This window comes from Sapajus apella, unplaced genomic scaffold (genome assembly GCF_009761245.1).
Source record: "Sapajus apella isolate SASKATOON/1434 unplaced genomic scaffold, GSC_monkey_1.0 scaffold20, whole genome shotgun sequence".
In the NCBI taxonomy this organism is placed as follows: Eukaryota; Metazoa; Chordata; class Mammalia; order Primates; family Cebidae; genus Sapajus; species Sapajus apella.
In genome coordinates, this window is record NW_022436960.1 from 10982724 (window position 1) to 11005905 (window position 23182).

Here is a 23182-nt window from a genome sequence, read left to right on the forward strand (position 1 = left end):
TCTGAGTGCTATGCTTTTGTTAATGCATTTAACCCTAAGACAACCCACCTCAGGGCTGCCATCAGCATGCAGCAGAGAATGAGACAGAGGCGCAGAAGGGTTCATAAGTAACTCACCCCAGGTTGCTGCCAGTAAGCAGCAGAGCCAGGATTCAAGCTCCACAGTCCAACGTCACAGCTTATGCTCTTAGCCACTTTGTTGAATGAATGATGAATGAATGGCAGATGCCACTCCACTGGCTGATGAGCAAGGCAGGCTAAATCTAGCCCTCGCCCAGCTAAAGATCCTGCATTTCTCATGGGGTTGTCCTGAATTTTACGCTGGGGCACAATGCACCTTAACTGGGCCCACTCGGCACTCCATCTGCCCCTCAGCCAAGCCGCGATACCTTCACACTTCAACAATTTATACAGTGGCAGAATTTCAGGAGGTTTCAAAGCAGAGAGAGAACCTGAAGTCTACCCAAACCTGGCGTGTCTCTCCAGACATCTCATTTTTACACAGTAAAATGCAGCATTTTGGAAACAGGCCATGCTTAAACACTTGGCAAGTCAGCCAGACAGAGCACAATGGGTTCGTCCTGCTCTCCGTTTGTGGCGGGCCCAACGGAACAAAGCTTCCTCCCTGGAAAAAAAGTGGCCCCTCTCCCTCACTCATCTTCAGGCAGTTGCCATGTCTTCATAAATCTGATCAAAACCCAGTCTCTGAAATCAGACCCTCTCTCCACTGTCACTGTCTCAGCCCTCCTTCTCCATGCCTGGACATTCTAAACAGCCTCAAACACCTCCCCAGGACCAGTTTCATTCTCTGCCCTGAGATTGGAGTCATACTCCCAAAGCACACTTCTCAGCATATCAATCCTTGGCTCAGTAACCCTCCCCAACTCCAAGTGCCTCAATAAAAAATGCAAACTCCCTAGCTAACATTTGATTCAAGATGACCTCTCTTTTCCAAACATCCCCCTCACTTAAGACTACACATGAGCAGACATTAACCTGTTACTGAGAAACTGCATCAGTCTGCTTTCACTAGGTTATGCTGCATAACAAACAATCCCTAAAATATCAGTGGCATATAACACACATTGTTTCTCATCTGCATCACTAGTTGGCAATGAAGGGACGGCTTCTCTTGTCTTCCATTCTAAAATCCAGACAGAGGGAGGAGTGATATCTAAAACACACCATCCTCATGGGAAAGGGAAAAGGGCAAGAGCTGGCAGAAACACCCAGATTTTAAAGCTTCTGCTCAGATATCAGGTAAGTGGTGTCTGCTCACATCCACTGGCCAAAGTAAGTCACATGTCCATATCTGAAGTCAGTGGATTTAATATCCTATTAATCATGTCCCCACTTATACAGGAAAATCTGGAAGCTGAGTAAACGCAAACAATAATATAAGCCATCACAAAAAAGTCCTGCCTTGGTTGGACACGGTGGCTCTCATCTGTAATCCCAGCACTTTGGTGGGTAGATCATTTGAGGTCAGGAGTTCGAGACCAGACTGGCTAACATGGTGAGACCTCGCCTGTACTAAAAATATATAAATTAACCAGGCATAGTGGTGAATATCTGTAGTCCCAGCTACTCAGAAGGCTGAGGCAGGAGAATCCCTTGAACCTGGGAGACGGAGTATGCAGTGAACTGAGATGATTCCACTGCACTCCAGCCTGGGTGACCGAGTGAGACTCTGTCTCAAAAAAAAAAAAAAAAAAAAAATGTAAATAAACGAGTGAGCAGACTTCAACCCCAGAGGCGGCAGAAGAGGAACAAATGGAGAGCCCAATTGGTCTGGGAGGTGGGGAGAAGCTGGCTGGAAAAATCCGGCTTTAAGGATGAGCTAAACTCAAAGGTAAACATGACTGAGTCATGTGGAGGGTGACGGAGAATCTCTGGTAAGTCTGCAAACTGCTTCTCCCTTTGTCTGCCAGCTACTCCTGAAAGAGGCATCAGGGTACTACACTTTTACAACACAGGTTATATCCAAAAGGCAACTCTTAGGATATGATTCCAGAAGAGGAAAAGGAGGTGAATGAACAGATGAGCTATAGCGAAACCCTATCAGGCAAACAATGGGGAATTGGGCCTCCCATATCGTTTCAGGGTTGCGTCTGTCACTTGTTGCTAATATTGACACTGTCATATATATAAACAGGGAAGAAGTGGAAGGGGCAGCTGCAGAGTTCCCAGGCAGACGGCTGTCTTGGACAGGTGGCCGCGCAGCCAAAGGTGGGAGCTGCGCAGGGGTGTGTGTGATGGTGCAACAGTTCACCGATATCCATCTCCGATACCTACAGCTCTGCGAAGGCCAGAGACCAATTCGCCCTTGTGGAATGACTCGCCCAAATCCAGGCTGGCAAACACCACTGCTTCATGGACCACTCTTTATGACAGACTTTTACACCCAATTCAAGGGAATGCTTGCAAGAAGATGGGCATGGAGGAGCCTGATCCAAAAAGAGGGAGAAGCAGCCTTTATCCACTGCCCGTGTGGTGACTGGAGACCAGCGGCACTAAAAAGTCATGGAGACTCTTTAAATGCGGGACGTGATCAAGAATCAAAATTGTGGCTGGGCACAGTGGCTCACGCCTGTAATCCCAGCTCTTTGAAAGGCCGAGGCGGGCAGATCATGAGGTCGAGTTTGAGACCAGCCTGACCAACGTAGTGAAACCCTGTCTCTACTAAAAATACAAAAATTAGCGGGGCGTGGTAGTACCTGCCTGTAATCCCAGCTACTCAGGAGGCTGAGGCAGGAGAATTGCTTGAACCTGGGAGGTGGAGGTTGCAGTGAGCCGAGATCATGCCACTGCACTCCAGTCTGGGCAAAAGAGCAAGACTCCATCTCAAAAATAATAATAATAATCAAAATTGTTATCCTCGTTGTTGTTTAATCATTACCTCCAGGGCGGGCACAGTGGCTCACGCCTGTAATCTCAGCATTTAGGGAGGTCGAGATGGGTGGATCACCTGAGGTCAGGAGTTCTAGACCAACCTGGACAACATGGCAAAACCCCATCTCTACTAAAAATATAAAATTACCTAGGTGTGGTGGTGCATGCCTGTAATCCCAGCTACTCAGGAGGCTGAGGCAGGAGAATCGCTTGAACCTGGGAGGCAGAGGTTGCAGTGAGCTGAGATAGTGCCATTGCGCTCTAGCCTGGGCAACAAGAGCAAAAGTCCATCTCAAAAAAAAGGGGGACAAAAAGAAGAACCTGGGAGCATGTCAGAAATAGAGACCCCTACACCCCCACCTCAGACTTCCTTCATTTTCATTTTAAGTAGGTCCCCAGGTGATCATGTGCTCATAAAAGATGGAGACACGTGGCTCTGAGCTACAACACACACTGCTTTCTTCCCCAATCTCCTCCGTGATCTCTTGGATCCCTTCTGAGACCCCTCTGACTTCATCATGTGATTCTCAGCATTGGTGATGGGCTTGGGAATCGGGGGCTGTGGAAGCGGCAGCAATATCCTCCCAGTGTGTGTGGTCTGCAAATTAGGTACCAACTTCCCCACCTTGCCTTTCCTCCTCCTCCACATATGGGTCACCCAAAGCCCACAAGTCATTGAGTCACATTTCACACAGGGCTATATCAGAATCTTTGCTGGCTAAGGAGAAAACAAGCAAGGTTTAAATGATCAAAGGGATTTCAAAGCAATTCTTTCCGAGGCTTGCCCCCTCGGAGGCCCAGAGAAGAATCACTTGGAAATTAGAGTGAAAAGTTGGAATGACACAGCTATTCTATTCTGCTGCCAGCAGAGAATGGTCTCTAATACACCCTCCAGCACATGGCCCTGTCTAACTGAAACATCCCAGGGGATGGAATTTCCTCCCATTTTCCTGGGGAGACGGTTTGAGGCAAAGGCTTCCTGTAAGCATCACTGTAGGGGAGCCGAGCTGCCCCTGGATGATTCTTCTCCCGGACCTGACAGTTCCCCAGGTGCAGCCCCTGCAGCCGCGTGAGCCGCTGCAACACCGTCCCAGGTGCTCTTGTTCACACAGCTCTCTTTGCCAACACTCACCTAATAAGCCAGAACCACTTAGCTGCTCTGATCTTTGTTTATAAGTCATTCTATCTACTCCGTTAATCGCCTTTATCAACACTCCTGTGGGTCTCTGGGGAATTTCCACTTCTTTCTGGGCACTGGGCTTCTCCAGGCTGAAGGCCTTTTGGAGCAGTGATGCTCATGTCCTGTTCTCAATTACCGCTGGCCAGTCAGCATGTCCTGCCTTCCCTGAGCACTTGCTCAGAGTGTTGTTCACGCCCCCACGGTCAGGCAAGGTCAGCAACCTTCATAAGGACAGCTTATGCAGCAACCAGAGGGCATTTCACAGAAGGTGCCAGTGGCCCCTCCCTGCCAGGTGTTCATCTACTAACAAGACACAAGGGCCACCAGGCCACCAAAGGAAGCGGGGCCGCTGCCACTCTGCCTGCTGCCTGTGTGGCATGATGTGCCCTCTTTCTCTTTTGGGATGAGCACTAGCCAGCCCCCCTGCATACTCATCCGAGGAGGCGCGGGGAGACGGAAAAGGAAAGCAGGATGACTCTGAGAACTAGCTGTCCGCCTGAGAAAGCCCCCAACTCTCCCCTTTCGCATGTTATATGCAGTGCCCTACATTTCATCAGCTCTCCCTGTCATTTTGTTTGCACGCCTCCAATGTGGCTTCTAACAAATGCATCTGCTTTGGGGCCTCGGCAAAATCCTGCTAGGATTAAGCCCTACTGTTCTAAAAAAAAAAAAAAAAGAAAGAAAGAAAAAGAAAAAAAAAAACCAATAAATTGGGTGTCCCAACGTGTGAGGTCATGAGTGGAGGGAGCCCAGAATTAGGGGGATCGGTGCCCCCTCTCAGTTGTGCTTCTAATGGTGAACACCACCCCCTTGCCATCCCTTGGCTCCTGGTGCCCAGAGGTGAAAAGGTAAGCAGTTCCCAGGGTGAGGAGAGGAATCTTTCCTACTCTTAAAACTTCACAAGACAAAGTAAAACCCAGCCTCCTGCAGCGGCACACACAGGGCTTGGCATGACCCAGCCTGGGGAGCCACAACACCCAAGGACCTGAACCCGGTGAGGCCAGCTGCAAACATCTCTCTTGCCCCTGATTTGGTCAAGTTCTCTCTCACCACCCTATTTCTGCAATCACCGAGTCCACTGCCAGAAACATCCCACCCTCCGCATCTGTCCAGCAAATACCCTCTTGCCTCAAAGCACAGCTCACATGCTGCATGCTTTGTGAAGCCTTCCAGCCATGCCGGGCATGGGAGCATGTCACTCCAGGTCACATGCAGTGATTAAGGGTTTACCTTGTCCTCTAACGTGGGCTCAATGAGGACAGGGATTTCTCTCCTTTGTCCCAGCCTCACTAGTGCCCCACCTACAGGAACCCAGTGAGTGCTTGCTGGGTGCATAGTTTGGGACACAGAATATGGACTATAAGCCAGCCACTGTCCTTACACTACATGGCTGTCCTCGGACTAGCATCCTGTAGAGGGGTCTAAATCAAAGGAAGGGAAAAATGCTGTTCCTGCTCCCATCTTGGAAAATGAGGATGCCGTTTATCTGCATCTGCAATCAGGATCGATGACCCCCACCTGCTATCTTGCACCTCCAGCATCCGCTAAGGCCTGCAGACCCTGCCACTGTCAACCTATCCGTTGACGCCCTAACTGAGACTATCACTTCTGCCTAAATCTCTTTGCAATAACTTCTCATTATTCTCCCTATCTTCATTTTCTTTTGCCCTAAAAAGGTGACTAAGCATAATGCTAAGGACTTTCAGGTTATCTGAATTTCAGTTATTCCCCATGTTGCCAGTAGATCTAACTTCATAAAACCCAGAACTGCTCGGAAACCATCCCTGGCTCCCAAACCTTAAAACAGAACATGAAAGCCTTGGGTATTTAAGGCTTTTGGTTCCAACATACATTGCAGGATGATTTGCCACCCATACCCACCTGCACCAACTGTTTCCCTCAGCCAGGGGGACCCTTCACCCTCTCCCACAAAGAGCACAGGCTCCAGAGCCATGCTGCCCAAGTTCGGATCCTCACACTGCCAATTCTGAGCTAGGAGACCGTGGGCAAGTTATTAAACCTCTCTTTTCAGATAACCTGAAAGTCCTTAGCATTATGCATAGTCACCTTTTTAGGGCAAAAGAAAATGAAGATAGGGAGAATAATAAGAAGTTATTGCAAAGAGATTTAGGCAGAAGTGATAGTCTCAGTTAGGGCGTCAACGGATAGGTTGACAGTGGCAGGGTCTGCAGGCCTTAGCGGATGCTGGAGGTGCAAGATAGCAGGTGGGGGTCATCGATCCTGATTGCAGATGCAGATAAACGGCATCCTCATTTTCCAAGATGGGAGCAGGAACAGCATTTTTCCCTTCCTTACTCGTATCTTTTGTAAAAATGGGGATGATAATAACACACCAGTGCCATCTACCCTCAGGACTGTCACAAGGATCAAGGAGGTGATGTGTGCAAAGCACTTAGAATGCTGCTACCCAAGCATCTACTTCACTTTCCCATCTTCAATGTCACCTTTGCTGGGACGCCCTCTTTGATTTTGACATTGGGGCTCCACTCCTCCCTCCTCCACTTACCACCAGGATCACAGCCCTGAGCACTCCCTCCTCATAGTTCAGGTTAATATTGTGGATTCCTAACCTGTCAACTCAAATGGAAGCTCCCTTGAGGCCAGGTCCACATCTAGGACAGTTTCAGTTTCCCCATGGGACCAGCAGACAGTTGCTCAATCAGCATGCATCTAGCAACTCAATCTTTGAGCTCAAACATTTAACTCCTTCTGAGTGTCCTCATCTTCCCCAAGGCACCGACAGGCTAGAGAGGCCAGCCAGGGAGAGAGTAGCCACTAACGTGGGGGCACAGCTCTCTGATGGCTACAAGGAGGGACTCTGACTATCCAGTCACCGTTTGCTGTAAGCCGAGTCTACATCCAACTTCTGTTCTCATCTCTAAGCCAAGGACAAAGAGGACATAGTCCCTGCTCTCAAGAAGCTCAAAAGCAAGAAGGGAAAGAATGGCAAATATCTACATTTTTATCACTGCAATCTGCCATACGCTAAACACAAGGATGGCTTTCTACCTGAGGTCAGGGAAATTGCCCCCAATAGGCCTCCTAAGTAGGGTGATTTTTTCATAAATGTGATTATTTTAATAAACAGATATCTTAGGTTCAGAGCTGAACAAGCTGTTGTGGGATCTGCCCAGCCATCCCTGAACTTGCCATGTACAATGGAATCCAAAGTCAGACATTTGTAGTTTGAAATAAGATAAACCAACAGTGGGGTCATATGAGCTGGTATGTTGGGGCTGTTGTAGGGATCCTGAATGGTCTTCCTCTTCCTATTCTAGGCAGACACTGCATCAACCACATTAGCCAAGCACCATGCTTTCACCAAATCCTGTTTGTGATTTTATAGTTCAATTCTGAAAGCCCCAAATAACTGATGTCCTCCATTTCACAAAGAAGGGATGTCTTAGGCCAAGCGTGGTGGCTCATGCCTGTAATCCCAGCACTTTGGGAGGCCGAGGTGGGTGGATCATGAGGTCAGGAGTTCAAGACCAGCCTGGCCAATATAACGAAAACCCATCTCTACTAAAAATACAAAAATTAGCTGGGTGGGTGGCACGTGCCTATAATCCTAGGTACTCAGGAGGCTGAGGCAGGAGAATCATTTGAACCCAGGAGGTGGAGGTTGCAGTGAGCTGAGATCTCGCCACTGCACTCCAGTCCAAGCAACAGAGTGAGACTGTCTCCAAAAAAAAAAAAAAGAGGGATGTCTCCAAAGGGTTAAACATCTATTACAGTCATGCAAACAACAGTAATCCTATTTGCATAGCACTTGGCACTTCATCCTTAAAAACCTGTAGGGCAAACCACATCATCATTACACCCATTTCACAGACAGGAATTAAGGCTCAGATAGACAGAATAGCTTGTAGGAAATCAGGCTGTGTCAGGGCCAGAATGCAGGCTCTCCAAATTCCAGCTCTCATTCACCAGGTCCCACATCACCGACAGAAAGGATGAGATCTAGAACAAACACACTGAGTACCACTGTGCCCCACATAATCTGGGTCATCTCTTGGTGTCAGCCATGTGAAGGGTCAACAGCTTCTTGTCCTCAAGGAATTAATAACAAGTAAATATAAGCTCAGATATTTGTTTTTAACTTTACAAATGAAGCAAATGCTGAACTTGTAAAATTCAGCCTCCAGCCTTTATCAGAGGGCGGCTCCAAAAATTTATACTGTGAAGTTATACTTCAATTTCAGTCCTCTTTAAGAGGTAATTGCAGCTTCAGAAACACTTGTATAGTGCTCAGTCTCATGCCAGGCACTCCTGTAAGCACTTTACGGAGATTAACACAAGTCAGTGCTCATAACCCTGAGATAATGATACCATCTGACCTCCAGGAGCACATACGTGTGTGCCAGCACTTGCATGCACACACACTGTTATTGAGTGCCAGGCAGATACATCAGTGAATGAAACCTACTCTGCCCCTTTCCTTGGGTTAAAAGGCAAAATCACCTGCTCAAGGTCACAGAGATATAGCAAGGGCAGTGGCAGAATTGGAAACCAGATGGTTTAGCGCCAGGGACCATGTTCTTTGAGCTCTAACACTTAACTCCTTCTGGGTTTCCTCATCTTCCCCAAGGCACCGACAGGCTACAGGGGCCAGCCAGGGAGAGAGTTGCCACTTCTGTGGGAGCACAGCTCCCTGATGGGTATGATGAGGGACTCTGTCCATCCAGTCACCTTTCGCTGTAAGCTGAGTCTATGTCTGACTCTAGTTTCACCTCTAGAGCCAAGGACAAAGAGGACATAGTCCCTGCCCTCAAGGAGCTCAAAGGCAAGAAGGGAAAGAATGGCAAATACCTACGTTTTTATCCTTGCAATCTGCCATAGGCTGATACTGAGCCAAGCAGAGCCTGTCAACTGGGGAGACTGCCCCAACTGTGGATTATTGAGAACCACTTTGCCAACTTCCTCCTGGGCCAGAGCAGGTAGCTGGCATCTCCCAGGCATCACTGCCACCCCCTCCCCATGCTTTAAAAAAAATCCAAGTAATCTGATCCAGGCGTAGCCCTAGTTGAGCACTGACTCCTTGATAAATCCCCAAAGACTAATTACTTACTATTGTGCCTGGTAATCTTAGGAGGTGTTTGTTTTCTCTTTCCCCTCAGACAGCCAATGAGCAAGACACGGTGGTTGCTAGCAAGTGTTCCTCCAGGTACAGTAGATGATGCTGCGATTTCTCAAGGAGCGGTTTCAGGTGCACAGTGCTGTCTGCCTAAATATCCTTCCACAGCCTCCACCTACTCTTTGAGGCCAGGCTCAGACATCGTCTGCTCCAGGGAGGGCACCCTTGCCCTGAACCACCAGACTCTCCTCTGTGGCACCCTCCCTAGGGAGATCCCGCACTGTGGTATTTGCAGCAGGTGGCTTGGGCTGGTTTTTGAGCCCTGGCCTGTCTTCCCGTGCTCCCTGACAGTAGGGAGGGTCCCTTCCAGCTTCAGAGCCTGATATAGTACAGGGTGTGTGGACATTTAAGAAGCACACACTGCCCATTTAATTTCTTGGGCAATTACTAGGAGACTCAGGGCTGGAATCATGCACTGTGCTGAATTAGCAAAGGAAGCTGTAAGACCAGAAACCAGGCAGCCATGCGTTCCCACCGCCAATGGGAAGACCCCCTGGGCAGGGAGCTCTTTTGTTCTCAGCCACACAATGACCTCTGTTCCTTTCCCAAGGGGGACATCCACTGCTTTTTCAGCAGGAGCAGTAAATTATTCCAGCACTTTTATTTGTATTCCTTTTTAGTAAAATGCCATGTTCCAAAGGCCTCTTCAATAATGGACAATGTTAAATTTAAAAAAAAATCCCTTTTCAAGCATTCAACTTTTCTGTTGCATCGAACGGCTGGATCTCTTTCACCCAAGGCAACACATGGCAATGCTTTATAATTTCCATTTTTAACTCAGGCAGGAACCTTCCTCAGAGTTCAAGAGGAAGCCGAGTGGGTGCTCTCTAGATTGTGGTAGGCCACGCTGCATCGGCAGCGGAGAATCTGCAAGTTGGGGGCAGCAGATGGCCCAGCAAAGAGGAGAGATAGCTAGCAGATAGCCCTGATCATTTGGATGAGGCCAAAAAAACTGATTGCAAACAAATTGGCATTAGAAACATACCAAGAAGCATGGTCCACACAGGTGTTTGCTGCTACAGTGGACAGGGCATTCTCCGTTTCTCAGATGGGCAGTGACATGCTGGAATCTGCTACAGAAGTTCTGATCTCTAGTTTGTCTTTTTCTACCCCATTTATTAATAATTATGAATAAGAATATAGGAATCACAGTTCAGACCTCCTGAATTAAAAATCTTGCCCCACAAAGGATTTGGGGGGTAGTAAAACTATTCTGTATGATACCATAATGGCAGATAAGTGACATCATACATCTATCAAAACCCATGGCATGAGGGCAAGGCATGGTGGCTCAGCACTTTGGGAGGCTGAGGCAGGCGGATCACCTGAGGTCAGGCGTTCAAGACCAGCCTGACCAACATGGTGAAACATTTTTCTTTAGTCTCTACTAAAAAAAAAAAAACAACAAAAACAAAAATTAGCCATGCATAGTGGCACATGCCTGTAATCCCAGCTACTTGGGAGTTTAAGGCAGGAGAATTGCTTGAACCCAGGAGGCAGAGGTTGCAGTGAGCCAAAATCATGCCATTGCACTCCAGCCTGGGCAACAAGAGTGAAACTGCATCTCAAAAAAAAAAAAAAAAAAAACAACCATGGCACTTACCACACAAGGAGGAAGCCCTATTGTAAACGGTGGACATAGTTAATAACAATGTATCAGTATTGACTCATCATTGTAATGAGGTATCAATAATTGTAACACATTGTAATATATTGTAATACATTGTAACACAAGGTATCAAAAATAGGGGAAACTGTGAGGATGGAAGGGTAACATAAGAACTCTGTCTTTCCTGCTAAATTTTTCTGTAAACCTACAACTGTTCCAACAATAAAGCTATTAATTAAAAACAAACACATACCACTGGCTCTGCTTTTTGTTGTCTGAGTGACTTGGACTAGTTTGGGTTTCTTTTACTTCATCAGCAAACTGAGGACAGCATCTGCCTTCAGAGTTATTAGGAGAAGCAAGGAACACCTGAAAAGTGCTTAGAATAGCACCCAACACAGAGCACCTTGGATTTAGCAATGACGATCATGACGACAACGATGACGATGGCAGCTACCATGGGCTCTGCATGGTTCAAATACTTCCACATGGCATGTGGTGTAACACAGCAGCACTGTGAGACCGGTAGGAAGAGCTGCTATCCTCATTTTACCAAAGAGAAATCCTGATGCTTAGAGAGATTACGTAACTTGTCCAGAGTCACATGGCCAGTAAGGGGTGAGCTGGGACTCAGACCCTTACATCTGCCTTTGCCACGTCCAACTACCATCTCCAAGACAGATGGACAGGAAGGAGCCTTTTCTGGCTGCTGAAAACCTTTGTACTTATTCAGTGCAGCTTCCTTTTGTTAAGAAAGAGAGAGGGAGAGAGACAACCACCGCTAGATTCCAGCAGGCAGGCTCTGGGAACAACCCATACTAGAACTCAGACCTTCCGCTCCCAAGCCACTGATCCACTATATAACATCGCACTCCATCCCCACGAGTGGGCACAGTGAGGACAGCTGCCATCTTCCTCAGCCTTTGTTTGTAATCAGACTGGGAGCTGTGCCAGTCTGTGGCTGTCCAATATGGTTGGTGACAGTTTCCCCCAAGAAGCTGCCCAGCCCTCCAGGGGTTGCCCTCCTCAGGAAAGGCCCTCTCCAGGCTGGAAATCCTGCCCCTGCTGTCTGGGAAAGGAATGGAACTGTGGTCTCCCTGCCCGCAGTAAATTCAATTCTTGCTTTTCTAATTCAAAATTTGTTTTACGTAAAGACTTTAAAATTTAATGTGTGACTTGTCTCCCAAGCCCACTGAAGCATCATTCCAACAGACGTTTGCTCAGAATCCAGACACTTCTTGCTGCCAGTGCCACTGCACCTCCCCACCCACTTGTCCGAATGTCCTTTTTGCAGCTCTGGGCCCCTCGTCCTTCTCTTGATTTCTCGTGCTTTCTCCACCTTTGCTCCCTGCACAGGGGTGTCTACAGAGGCCCACCCCTGAGGGCATCTGCTTAGTGATCTCATCTCCTCCTAGCCCAGCCACAGTGCCATCTCCTGTGCCCAGGGTCCCACCCCCACCAGACCTCCTTTACACCAGCCTGGTACATATTAAAAAGTAAGATTGGATTAGAACCAAGCTAATCACAGAAGATTCGCCAGCTAGTGCCTGCATCTGTCTCCTCTGCTCCTTGAAATGCTACAAAGCACCTTTCTTTTCAGCCCCTCCTTAGCACTCCGTATCAGCCCACTTCTCCCGGCCTATCTTCTGTGGACGCACAGCTCAGGCATCTCGGATGTATTTGGAAGAAGGAAAACCAAGCACAATAAAGCAAATTCTAAAGGAGGATTTAAATCCCTCGCACAACAGGGGGAAATCAAGCCCCTCTCCGTCTCTTCTTTTTTAACATGGGGTATAGGACGTTGGAAACCCAAACCAACAAGGGTTACACAGTGGAGAATGAACCACTTATTCAGTCTCAGGAGTGGGGCTGGGCATGGTGGCTCATGCCTGTAATCCCAGCACTTTGGGAGGCCAAAGCAGGAAAATCGTTTGAAGCCAGGAGTTCGAGATCAACCTGGCCAACATGGCAAAATCCCCATCTCTACTAAAAATACAAGAATTAGCCAGGTGTGGTGGTGGGCACCTGTCATCTCAGCTACTCGGGAGGCTGAGGCAGGAGAGTTGCTTGAACCCGAGAGGCAGAGGTTGCAGCGAACTGAGATCGTGCCACTGCACTCCAGCCTGGTGACAGAGATTCTGTCTCAAAAGAAAAAAAAGTTATACACAGGCCAGGCACGGTGACCCCTGCCTGTGATCCCAGAACTTTATGAAGCTAAGGCAGGAGGATTACTTCAGCCCAGGGCAACGCAGGGAGACCCTGTCTCTCAAATAATTAAAAAATTAGCTGGGCATCGTGGGGAGCACTTGAGATCTGGGTAACAGAGTGAGATCCTATCTAAAAAAAGTTATACATTTCCTTCAATGCTGCCTGGGATAAAAAAGAAAAAAAAAAAGTTATATATCTTAATAGATTTTCAACTGAGAGGGGGATTGGCACCACTAATGCCTGATTTGTTCAAGGGTCAACTAGACCTCCACTTCAGAGGATTGTTGGAACAAAATGAATCTAAATACCTATCAGCACTTAAAACAGTGTCTGGCCCAGGCTACATGCTCAGACGCTAGCTCCCCTCTTTGTTATCACTTTTTCATCTGCTTACCCCAAAGATGATACGATGCCTGTGTATGGTAAGTACTGAAAAACTGTTTGTCAGCTAAATTTTCTGAGGGCAAGTTAATAAGTAAACATCTTGCCACACACTTATTCTTTTGTCTTCTGGAAACAAATTTTTTTGATTTTTTTCATAGCTGGGACTACAGGCACCCACCACCATGCCCAGCTAATTTTTTTTTTTTTTTTTTTTTTTTTTTGAGACAGAGTTTCGCTCTTGTTACCCAGGCTGGAGTGCAATGGCATGATCTCGGCTCACTGTAACCTCTGCCTCCTGGATTCAAGCAATTCTCCTGCCTCAGCCTTCTGAGTAGCTGTGACTACAGACGAATGCCACCAAGCCCAGCTAATTTTTGTATTTTTAGAAGAAACAGGGTTTCACCATGTTGGCCAGGATGGTCTTGATCTCTTGGGCTTGTGATCTGCCCACCTTGGCCCCTAAAGTGCTGGGATTACAGGCATGAGCCACTGTGCCCAGCCAATGTCCAGCTAATTTTTTTGTATTTTCAGTAGAAATGGGGTTTCAACATATTGGCCGGTCTGTTCTCAAACTCCTGATCTCAAGTGATCCACCTGCCTCAGCCGCTCGAAGTGCTGGGATTACAGGTATGAGCCACCACATCTGGTCTGTTTAACACACATTATATATGTCACATGTATTACACATTGTATCCTTACAACAGAGCAAGCTAGAGGAAAATTTTTATTAAGAAAATCACAAGGAAGAGAAAATATATTCAGTAAGTGGAAGCAGATCATCTAATGGTCTTCCTCATCATCATCCCCATGTTGAGAGGAGAAAGAGGAGGAGGTGGTCTTGCTGTCTCAGGGGTGGCAGAGACAGAAAAAAAATCCACATGTAAGTGACCCAGGTTTGTTCAAGAGTTAATAGCAACAGTAATTATCACCCTCATTTTACAGATGGAAAAAGTGAGGAACATACTATGGTTTTAAAATGCAAACAAGGCTTTCCCCATTTATAGTCTAGTTAGGGAAAGCAGATAATACAATAATGGATAGAATTAGTGCCTGTGGGCCATGTGTGGTGGCTCACACCTGTAATCCTGGCATTTTGGGAGGCCAAGGCAGATGGATTGCTGGAGCTTAGGAGTTTGAAACCAGCCTGGGTAACATGGCAAAACCCCGTCTCTACTGAAAATACAAAAATTAGACAGGCATGCTGGTGTGTGCCTATAATCCCACCTATTTGGGAGGCTCAGGTGGGCAGATGGCTTGAGCCTGGGAGGTCAAGGCTGCAGTAAACCGAGATCGTACCACTGCACTCCAGCCTGAGCGACACAGTGAGACCCTGTCTCATTTTTTTTAAATTAATTAATTAATTAAGAATTAGCACCCTCAAGGAACTAAAACAAGAAGCCAAGACAGCCAGCAACTCAGAGGACTACTTTGGACTGGGTGGCCAGGGAAAGCCTGTGAAAACAGCAATGACAGGCAGGAGCCCAGCCTGGAAGATCTGGACAGAAAGAGTATGGTTCCCAGATGCTCCAAAAGTCAGCCACAGAACGCATCTGTCACTGCTTCTGATTTTGCAGGTTGGGGCTGGGCCCAGGCATCAGTGCTTTTCAAGTCCCCCTGGCGTCTCTCACTTACAGGCCAAGATTGAGACGCACCAGGTCCATTCTCAGCTGTCTTCGAATATTCCAGGTGATGCACGGAAACTCATTGTTTCCTTATATAGACCGTATGTTTGAGTCCCCTACAAATTCACAGTTTGAAGCCTTAACTCCCAAAATGATGCTAGTTGGAGGTCGGGCTTTGGGGAGGTAATTAGGGTTAGAAGAGGTCATGAGGGTATGGCCCCCATGATGGGATTAGCACTCTTGTAAAAGGACAAAGAGAGACTGTGTGCTGTCTCTTTCTGCCACTCTGAGCACAGCGAGAAGGTGGCCATCTGCAAGCCAAGTAGAGAGCCCTCACCAGACCCCTTGACCTTGGACTTGCCAGCCTCCACAACCATGAGAAAGAAACGCCTGTTGTTTGAGCGATCCTATGATATTTTGCTAAAGCAGCCTGAGCTGAGCGTCCTCAAGGGACTCAGAGTCACTGCCACTCATTCCTACTTCATACATGTGTCATGGAGAGATCTACTTCCCTTCTTCAGTGCTTGCTCTGCACAAGCCATGAAAATAAACATTTAAGGTCTAGAGGCCCATGTTTTGCCTTCAGATCTCTAGGGAAAAATTAATTATAAATTTTCCATAGACAACATTGAGCAAAAATAAAGCAGATTTTGTTAAAGCCTTTCTACATTAAAAAAAAATAGTTTTTAGGAAAATGGTTCCATTAAACAAGTGTTAACTTTCACATTTTTGTTTGAATTGCTTTTGTTCAGCATCCTCCCAAGTGTCCAGCAGTGCTCTAGCTCAGAGAGCCACCTGGGCGTCTCTTCAGGATGCCACTTCTGATCCAGGGGGCCCGAGACTCTGCATTCCTGACAAGCTCCCAGGTGAGGCCCCTGTGCTGAGCAGTAGGTCTCCACCCCAGTGAGAACCACCTCTGGCTTCCTCCTGAAATTGCCTGGGGTGCTCTTAAAAAGTATTGATTCCTGGGCCCTCCCCCAAACCAATGAAATCAGACACTCTGGGAGGGGGGCCTGGGCATTTTAGAATATTCCTACAAAGCTCTTGAGGTGATCTAAATATGCAGCCAGCATTAAGAACTGCTCTTCTCGCCACAGAAGAGGTAGCCCTCAAGGGTAGGTACACAGCAATGAAGTGAGTTATGGTAGATAGTGATATATGTCATAAAAACATAAAAACAACATAGGGAGCAGCACACGGTGGCTCAAACCTGTAGTCCCAGCACTTTGGAGGTGGAGGCAGAAGGATTACTTGAGCGGAGGAGTTTTAGACCACCTTGGGCCACATGGCAAAACCCTGCCTCTACAAAAAATAAAAAAATAGCTTGTGGTCCCAGCTTCTCGGGAGGCTAGGGCAGGAGAAGCACTTGAGCCAGGGTGGTAGAGGCTACCATGAGCCATGATCACACCACTGCATTCCAGCCTGGGTGACCAAGTGACAAAAACAAAACAAAAACAAACAAAAACACAGAGTAATGAAGGGAGGGGACGGGAGGGGTGGGGTGGTGACCAGGTGCTTATGCTGAAACACCAATAGTGAGATCAAAACGCTACCACCAAGACCTGTGGATACAACCCAGGCAGAGCCCATTTTCCATGTAGAGTCTTCAGAAAGACTACAGCAGGGTCCCATTCATGTTTTTGGAAAACAAAGTTATTCCTCTCACAGGTAAAGATGAGCATGAGAAGGCACAGGTGATAAAGACACACTGGAGGTTCTTATGGAGATGTGAGCTAATGTTTGTGGGACACGCAATCTAAGGGGTGCCTCAGCACGGGAGGGAGCCTTTAAAGCTCCATCTTCCAACATCCCTGAAAGCTCTACTGGATGAGGTGTCCTCCAATTCATGGAGGCGAGCCTAAAGCTGAACCTGAAGAGGATGCAAAACGCCCTGCAATTCTTTATGAGGAAACCCCACCAACTGTACAGAAGGGAGGCAGCCATCAGATGGTACTGCCTGTCACACCCTGAAACTCTCACTTGAACCTCTAATCCAGCCTTCATTATCTCAGCAAGCCCCAGGATGGGAACCCAGGGGGAAGAGGTATAAGAATTGAGTATTTGCTCCCCAGGTACCTAACGTCAGGGACTCCAAGGTGGAATTCTGGTGGTAGGCATGGCAGCTTCAGTCCCCTCTCTCCAGAGGCACGGCCTGTGACCAAGGTCTAAGCCAGTCCTAGGACCAGCACTCCCTTGCCCAGATCAATCTGCAAGGGTGGTCATGCAGCCCAAGCTAACCCAAGCCAACAGAACTTCCCGGCTTCTGCAGAAGCTGCTCAGCCTCAGCATATTTGAGTCTGGGAGGACATAAGGCTGGGTCAGTGGTAACTGCCTTCCCATGCTAGAAGATAAGTGAGCCCAGAGAGGGAGAAACAGAGCCATGGATACCTTGTAACCTTTGGTCTCACACCGCCAATTACTGGGCCACTAAATTTCTGTTTCTGCTAAACCCAGTTCTGTCATGGCAACTCTGAATGGCCTGCCTCGTCTACTCCCCCAGGCTACACAGGAATCACTGGGTGACTTCTGAAAGACACTGGGCCAGCTCATCCTCCTCTGGGCACCTGCAGTGCCTCCTGCAGGGTTGCTCACTGAGGAGCCTATGGAGTCCCCCAATGTCACCTAGCTTTCCCTGTGTTGAGATCTTGTTCTTTCTACTCTAAGTTACTCAATGACAGGAGTTTGCACTTTATACTCCCCAATACGTGTCCACAACAGAGCTGGCCACACACCAGCAGGTGCTTGCTATATAGACTCGTGAAATGAAAAGAGGGCAGAGATTCCCATAGGACAGGGAGGAAGATGCTGGAAGGGAAGGCTGGCCACAGCCCCCACCTGGCCTGAGAGGAGAGCTGGGGGCTGTGCAGGGCTAGGGAGAAGCCTGGCATCTGGAGCCAGGTGGCCCCAGTATGTTCCAGCTCCCCAAGAGATCTTAGGAAGCCACTACACTTCTGAGCTTTGTGTATCTTGTCTTGGCAAAAACAAGATCAGGATTAAAATGTGTGATATAGGCTGGGCATGGTGGCTCATGCCTGTAATCCCAGCACTTTGGGAGGCTGAGGCTGGCAGATCACGAGGTCAGGAGTTTGAGACCAGCCTGGCTAACACAGTGAAACTCCATCTCTTCAGAAAATACAAAAATTAGTTGGGCATAGTGGCATGCGCCTGTAGTCCCAGCTACTCAGGAGGCTGAGGCCAGAGAATCGCTTGAACCCAGGAGGTGGAGATTGCAGTGAGCCGATATCGTGCCACTGCATTCCAGCTTGAGTGACAGAGCAAGGCTTCGTCTCAAAAAAAAAAAAAAAAAGTGTGATACATCAAAATGCACTTTCATTCCATCATTTGACCAATATTTACAGAGTCCTTTCTATGATCCGGGCTATATTCTGGAAACAGTCAATATAAAGCATAATGCAAAAGTTAACTATTTTTAAAGATACTATCAAGTTCCCTCTACTTCCCTCTCCACAAAAGGGACAAGGTAAGGCCTTCCTGTCAAATAGAACAGATGCTTTATTCATTAATTGAATGATTTTTAATCAGACAGCTGAAGACAGTCACAGGGCCCACAATGGGGCATACGAGGACTCTATCATAAGAAAGGGGTCCCTGTCTAAGCCAACATACTCAGGCTATGTACGACAGAAGTCACCAGAGGAGGGTGTGGCCAGCCCAAGATGAGGGCACCAGCAAGCTTTAAACCAGCTAAATATTCCCAAACCCTGATTCTTTACCCAGAATAGCAAAGTTTTCCCATGGGGATGGTGCCAATTCCAGCATTTCTAGTGCCCGGAATGGGTGGGAACAGCCCCCAGCATTAACCATCCTTGGCCTCATGCACGTTTAGTGTGGTGCCAATGACCCTTGCCATTTGTCAGTTGGCTCACATGTCCACCAGTCTGGCTGATGAGAGGAGACACCCTGGGGGAGGGAATGACAGGATGAGCACCCCCGCTTGCTAGATCACCTGGACAGGTAGAATCACCCAGGGTCCAAGGGAATCCCAGCCCTTCTCTGCAAGCCTGCACTTGTCCACCACCATGTCCATCCCGGTGGACTTCTCAGAAGGCATCTGAGGGCAGGGAAGCTGATGGTCCTAAAAACAGTATGAAAACTTTGACAGGAGGCCTCCCCCTCCTAAGCATGGGGAGCCGCTCAAAGTTACACAGGCCTATGTTCTCAAGCCAGCCTCACCTCTTACGAGTTGTGTGACTTTGAGCAACTTGTGCTTTCTCCTTAAATCTTTCCTGACCTGTAAAATGGGGATGAGACTTGCCTCATAGAGTATGACCATCAAACACATGGGGACTGCCATCCAACCCTGCTCCTTTGCCCTGGAGCTCTATCCCCTTTTATGCCCAGTCCCAAACAAAACCTTCCCAGTTCCTGCCAACAACCCTGCAATGGGCAACTATTCTGCCCATTTACAGGTGAGAAAACAGAGATCCAAAAAGATGATATGATCTGCCCAGCAATCCAGTAGCAAAGCCATCTATATTAACACCTCACAGTTCCCTAAGAGCTTATGAATGTATCATCCCCTAGATCCTCCTCACAAAGATCTTAAGGGCTGGAGCCAGAGCTCCAGCGTAGAAGTGCCCAGCCTGCGGTCTGGGCAGTGGCTGCGAGTTCTGCTCTCTACCCATAACACTCTCTTCTCCTGAGAATCTTCTTCACTCATTTAAACAAAGCCTCCTTGTGGCAGGAGAACAGACAAGATGTCACCTCTGGGTTTCTACCGCCTCAGACCCCCAAGAAAAGTCTGAAGAACATCAAAATGGGGCAAGCAGAATCAGTCTCCAGGGCTGAATGATACCCTGCAGACTCCCATTGGAGAGAAATGGCTGCAGCACCCCAGCATGTCCTACCCTGCAGCTGCCCACGCATGCTCAGACCCTGGTGGGCCATCTCAACACACTATTGCCACAGCAGCTGGATCTGCCACTGTGAGAGCTCCAGTAATGACTACAATGAGCAAAAGGGAAAGAAAACGGAGGCATCTCAAGCCACAAACAAAATCCAGAGAGCAGGGAAAACACTTAGCTTTCAAGAACACTGTGAGAACAAAAAGTAACATTTTAAACTCTTGAATGTGACCTTTTCAGTTGCTGGATAAAGAAAGCACTGAGTTGCTTAGCAGCACCATTGACGAATGTCTTTCTGTTACCTTTCAACACTTCATGGCCGCCCTTTCCCACTCAGGTCCATAAGCCACCTCGCTCAGCTCTGGCCATAACTGCCCACATAAGCACCATCTCCAGGTCAGGCCAAATGTCTTAGCAGACAGGGCGGAGAAGAATTGATTTCTTACCAGGATCTGTGCAGTTCTTGGCTGTCTGTGTCCCATTCACTGGAGCCATCAACTTTCTATTTCTCCACATGTCTGGCAGGAAACGTTTGCTAGACGCAGCTGTTTTGTGCCCTGGATTGGAAAACAAGTCACAGATGCCATTAGGTCAGTGTGATGGTGGCATCTCCAAAATGACTTTACATTTGTGTATCTGGCTATGTCAGCAACAACCCTGCTTGCCTATTCAGAGCCATCTTTCGGGACTGATAGGATGATTGGAAGTATAATATCACCTGCTTACATACAATGGTCTGTTTCCTAGATCTAGTTCATTGTTTCTAGTCCCAGATGGGTCAGCACCTTGGCCAAGACTGAGGTGGTCTCAGCACCTCACAGGTGCAACAAATGGTTTAGATAGGTGATCCTTTAAGTGTTCTTCCAGTAAAAGACACTCTCAGAGGGCCCCCTACCCTGGAGGAACTACAAATGAATAGTAAAAGTCAGAAGCAGGTGGGCAGGCCGGATGCAGGCTGGCCCAGTGCTCCTCACACTTGAATGTGCACGTGGATCATCTGGGGATCTTGTTAGAATTCAGATTCTGATTCAGCAGGTCTGGGGTGGGACCTGGGATTCTGCACTAACAAGCTCCCAGATGGTGCTGATTCTGCTGGTCCAGGGGCCATACTGAACAAGAGAGAATTTGCGGATGCCCACAGCCAAACACACTTTAACGCCTAAAGGTAATTCCTGATCCAGCAAATAAAAATGATTTTCACTTTAAGACCTTCAAAGTATTCATTTACCTCTCCTGATGTGCACTGCTTCAGCTGGGTAATAATACCTCTTCTGTAATGCTGACATCTAAGAGCCTCTAGGTATGTTGTTATTTCTGGTGTGTAATTGAGGGGGAAAAATAACCCAACACTGACTTGCCCAATTGCAAAGCACCAGATACTAAGATATTCGAAATAACCTTCCTGGGTTTCATTGGAAAGAGCCACCATTTAACCCTTGTGATCTTCAAATCACAAAGTTTAGATTTCGAAAGGCAGTGATTTTGAAAATGTGAAGTTCCACTTGATTTTTACCTATCAGTGTAACCTTAACCCTAAATTGTCTCTGGATGTTGATGGCCTTCCTAACCGCTCAAGAAGCTACCACCCGCTTTACCTCCATGTCTTGGTCGTTAAGTCACCAGCATTTGTTTTATTTTATTATTTTTTTTTACATTAAAAAAAATGAAACTAAAAGGTTCACAGCATCAACTTAAAATGAAGCGATTAGGGAAGTGAATGTTTCCTGAACTTTACACATGGGGTCATATTCCCCTAAACAGTTCTTTGATTAGTTCCTTCTCTCTTCCCACTCCACCCGAAATTTGTATAGCCTAAACTACTCCCGAATCCCTCTTGCTGGAGAAGGGGGCATGGGTCGAGGCTCCACACACCAGCCTTCTCCCTCCATGGGGTTTAAGAGAAGTTGAGAAAGCGATGGTGAAACACGGAAATCCCCCGAGGCAGACTGCCCCAACGCTTTTAGGGTTTGGGAAGAACACCTCAGGGCACCCCTTTGAACTGGGGCAGGGGCGACACGCAGTGACAGTTCCCAGCCTCTGAAACTGGGTTTTCCAGAGACCCACAGCACAATCCTTGCGGCTCTGCAGAATAGGAAAGCGGGTCGCTCAGCTTTGCCTACCCCAGACCAAGAGAATTCATGCCTGCAGCCCGCAGGTACGCTGCCCATTCCGGGCGCACTCCCGGGACAGAAGCGGTTCTTGCTTTCGTCTTAGTAACACACACCGGCAGCCGCGTCCTCAGCCCCGAGGGGCCGCGCGCAGCTCAGGGGAACCCGCGCCACCGCCCAGAGCGTCCATCAGCCCTCCTGGGCGCGCTCTACCTGCCCGGAGAGGAGGAGACTGGATGAACCCTTGGGACCACGCTGCCGAGGAAGGAGGGGGAAACATCTTGGAGCTGCCCCGAGACTCCCCAGCCAAAGCCCCCAACTCCCTGGGAAGAGGGGACCCGTACCAACACCCACCCAAGCTGCCGAAGAGGCCAGACGCACAGCACACCAGGGCCAGCACCGCGCACACGAAGCCAACTTGCTGCGGCAGCGTCTCTCGCCTCCTGCGAACTTTGAGCGGCCGAAGGGTCCCGCGGAACGCCATCCCGGAGCGCCTGGGTGCCGTCCCTGGGAGAGGATGGGGAGCTTCAGCGGCGGGAGTGCTATCAGTGGCCGAGCGGCGCTGGGGCTGGAGCAGGCGGTGCGCGGCTCAGAGGCGAGGAGCTCGAGGCCAAAGCCTCATGGCCCGCGGGAGAGGTCGGCGGGGGAGCCCCTTGGGAAGGTGGGGACGCGCGGCGCGGCCGGAGCTCAGAGTCCCGCGCGCGGCGTGCGCGCTCCGCGCACCATGGCTCCGTGGCGAGAAGGCGACGCCGGCACGGTGGCGCTGGCGGCCCGGGCTCGCAGGGCTGGCGCAGTCCCGGCGGTGGAGCCGCTACCTGCCCGCTCCGCCTCGGCCCGCTCGCCCGGCCACAGCCCTGGCAGCAGCGCCGTGGGAGCACTCAGTGCGCCCCTGCACCCCGGGCCGCCGCGCCCACTCTCAGCATCCTCCTCCTCCAAGTTTGGCGGCGGCCGCCCCGGCTGCCAACCGGCGATGCTCCCCTGCTTCCTGGCGAGCCGAGCCCGGGCAGCCGAGTGCGCGCAGCGGGAAGGTCGGCTGGACGCGCCGGACCTGAGACCCTCGCGGCGAGCAGGCTCGACGTCGGCCCTCCCAGGGGCGAGCTCTCCCCGGGAACTTTCTCTCCGGCTCCTCAGCTGCGGGCGCTTGCGTCTGCGAGGCCGTG

General features: G+C 48.9%; 1 protein-coding gene across 3 annotated transcripts in view; it reads right to left on the minus strand.

Annotated features, from left to right (window-relative positions):
- The window catches only part of SLC24A4 (solute carrier family 24 member 4), a 170075-nt gene extending 147348 nt beyond the window's left edge, over positions 1-22727 (minus strand). For all 3 annotated transcript variants that reach the window (XM_032287597.1, XM_032287598.1, XM_032287596.1), the window contains exons 1-2: positions 22377-22727; positions 20361-20471 (exon numbers count right to left, since the gene is read on the minus strand). In XM_032287597.1, coding sequence (XP_032143488.1) covers positions 20361-20471; positions 22377-22506 — 241 coding nt within the window. In that variant the 5' untranslated portion in view covers positions 22507-22727. The remainder of the gene's footprint in view (positions 1-20360; positions 20472-22376) is intronic.
- Between the last annotated feature and the right edge of the window lie 455 nt (positions 22728-23182).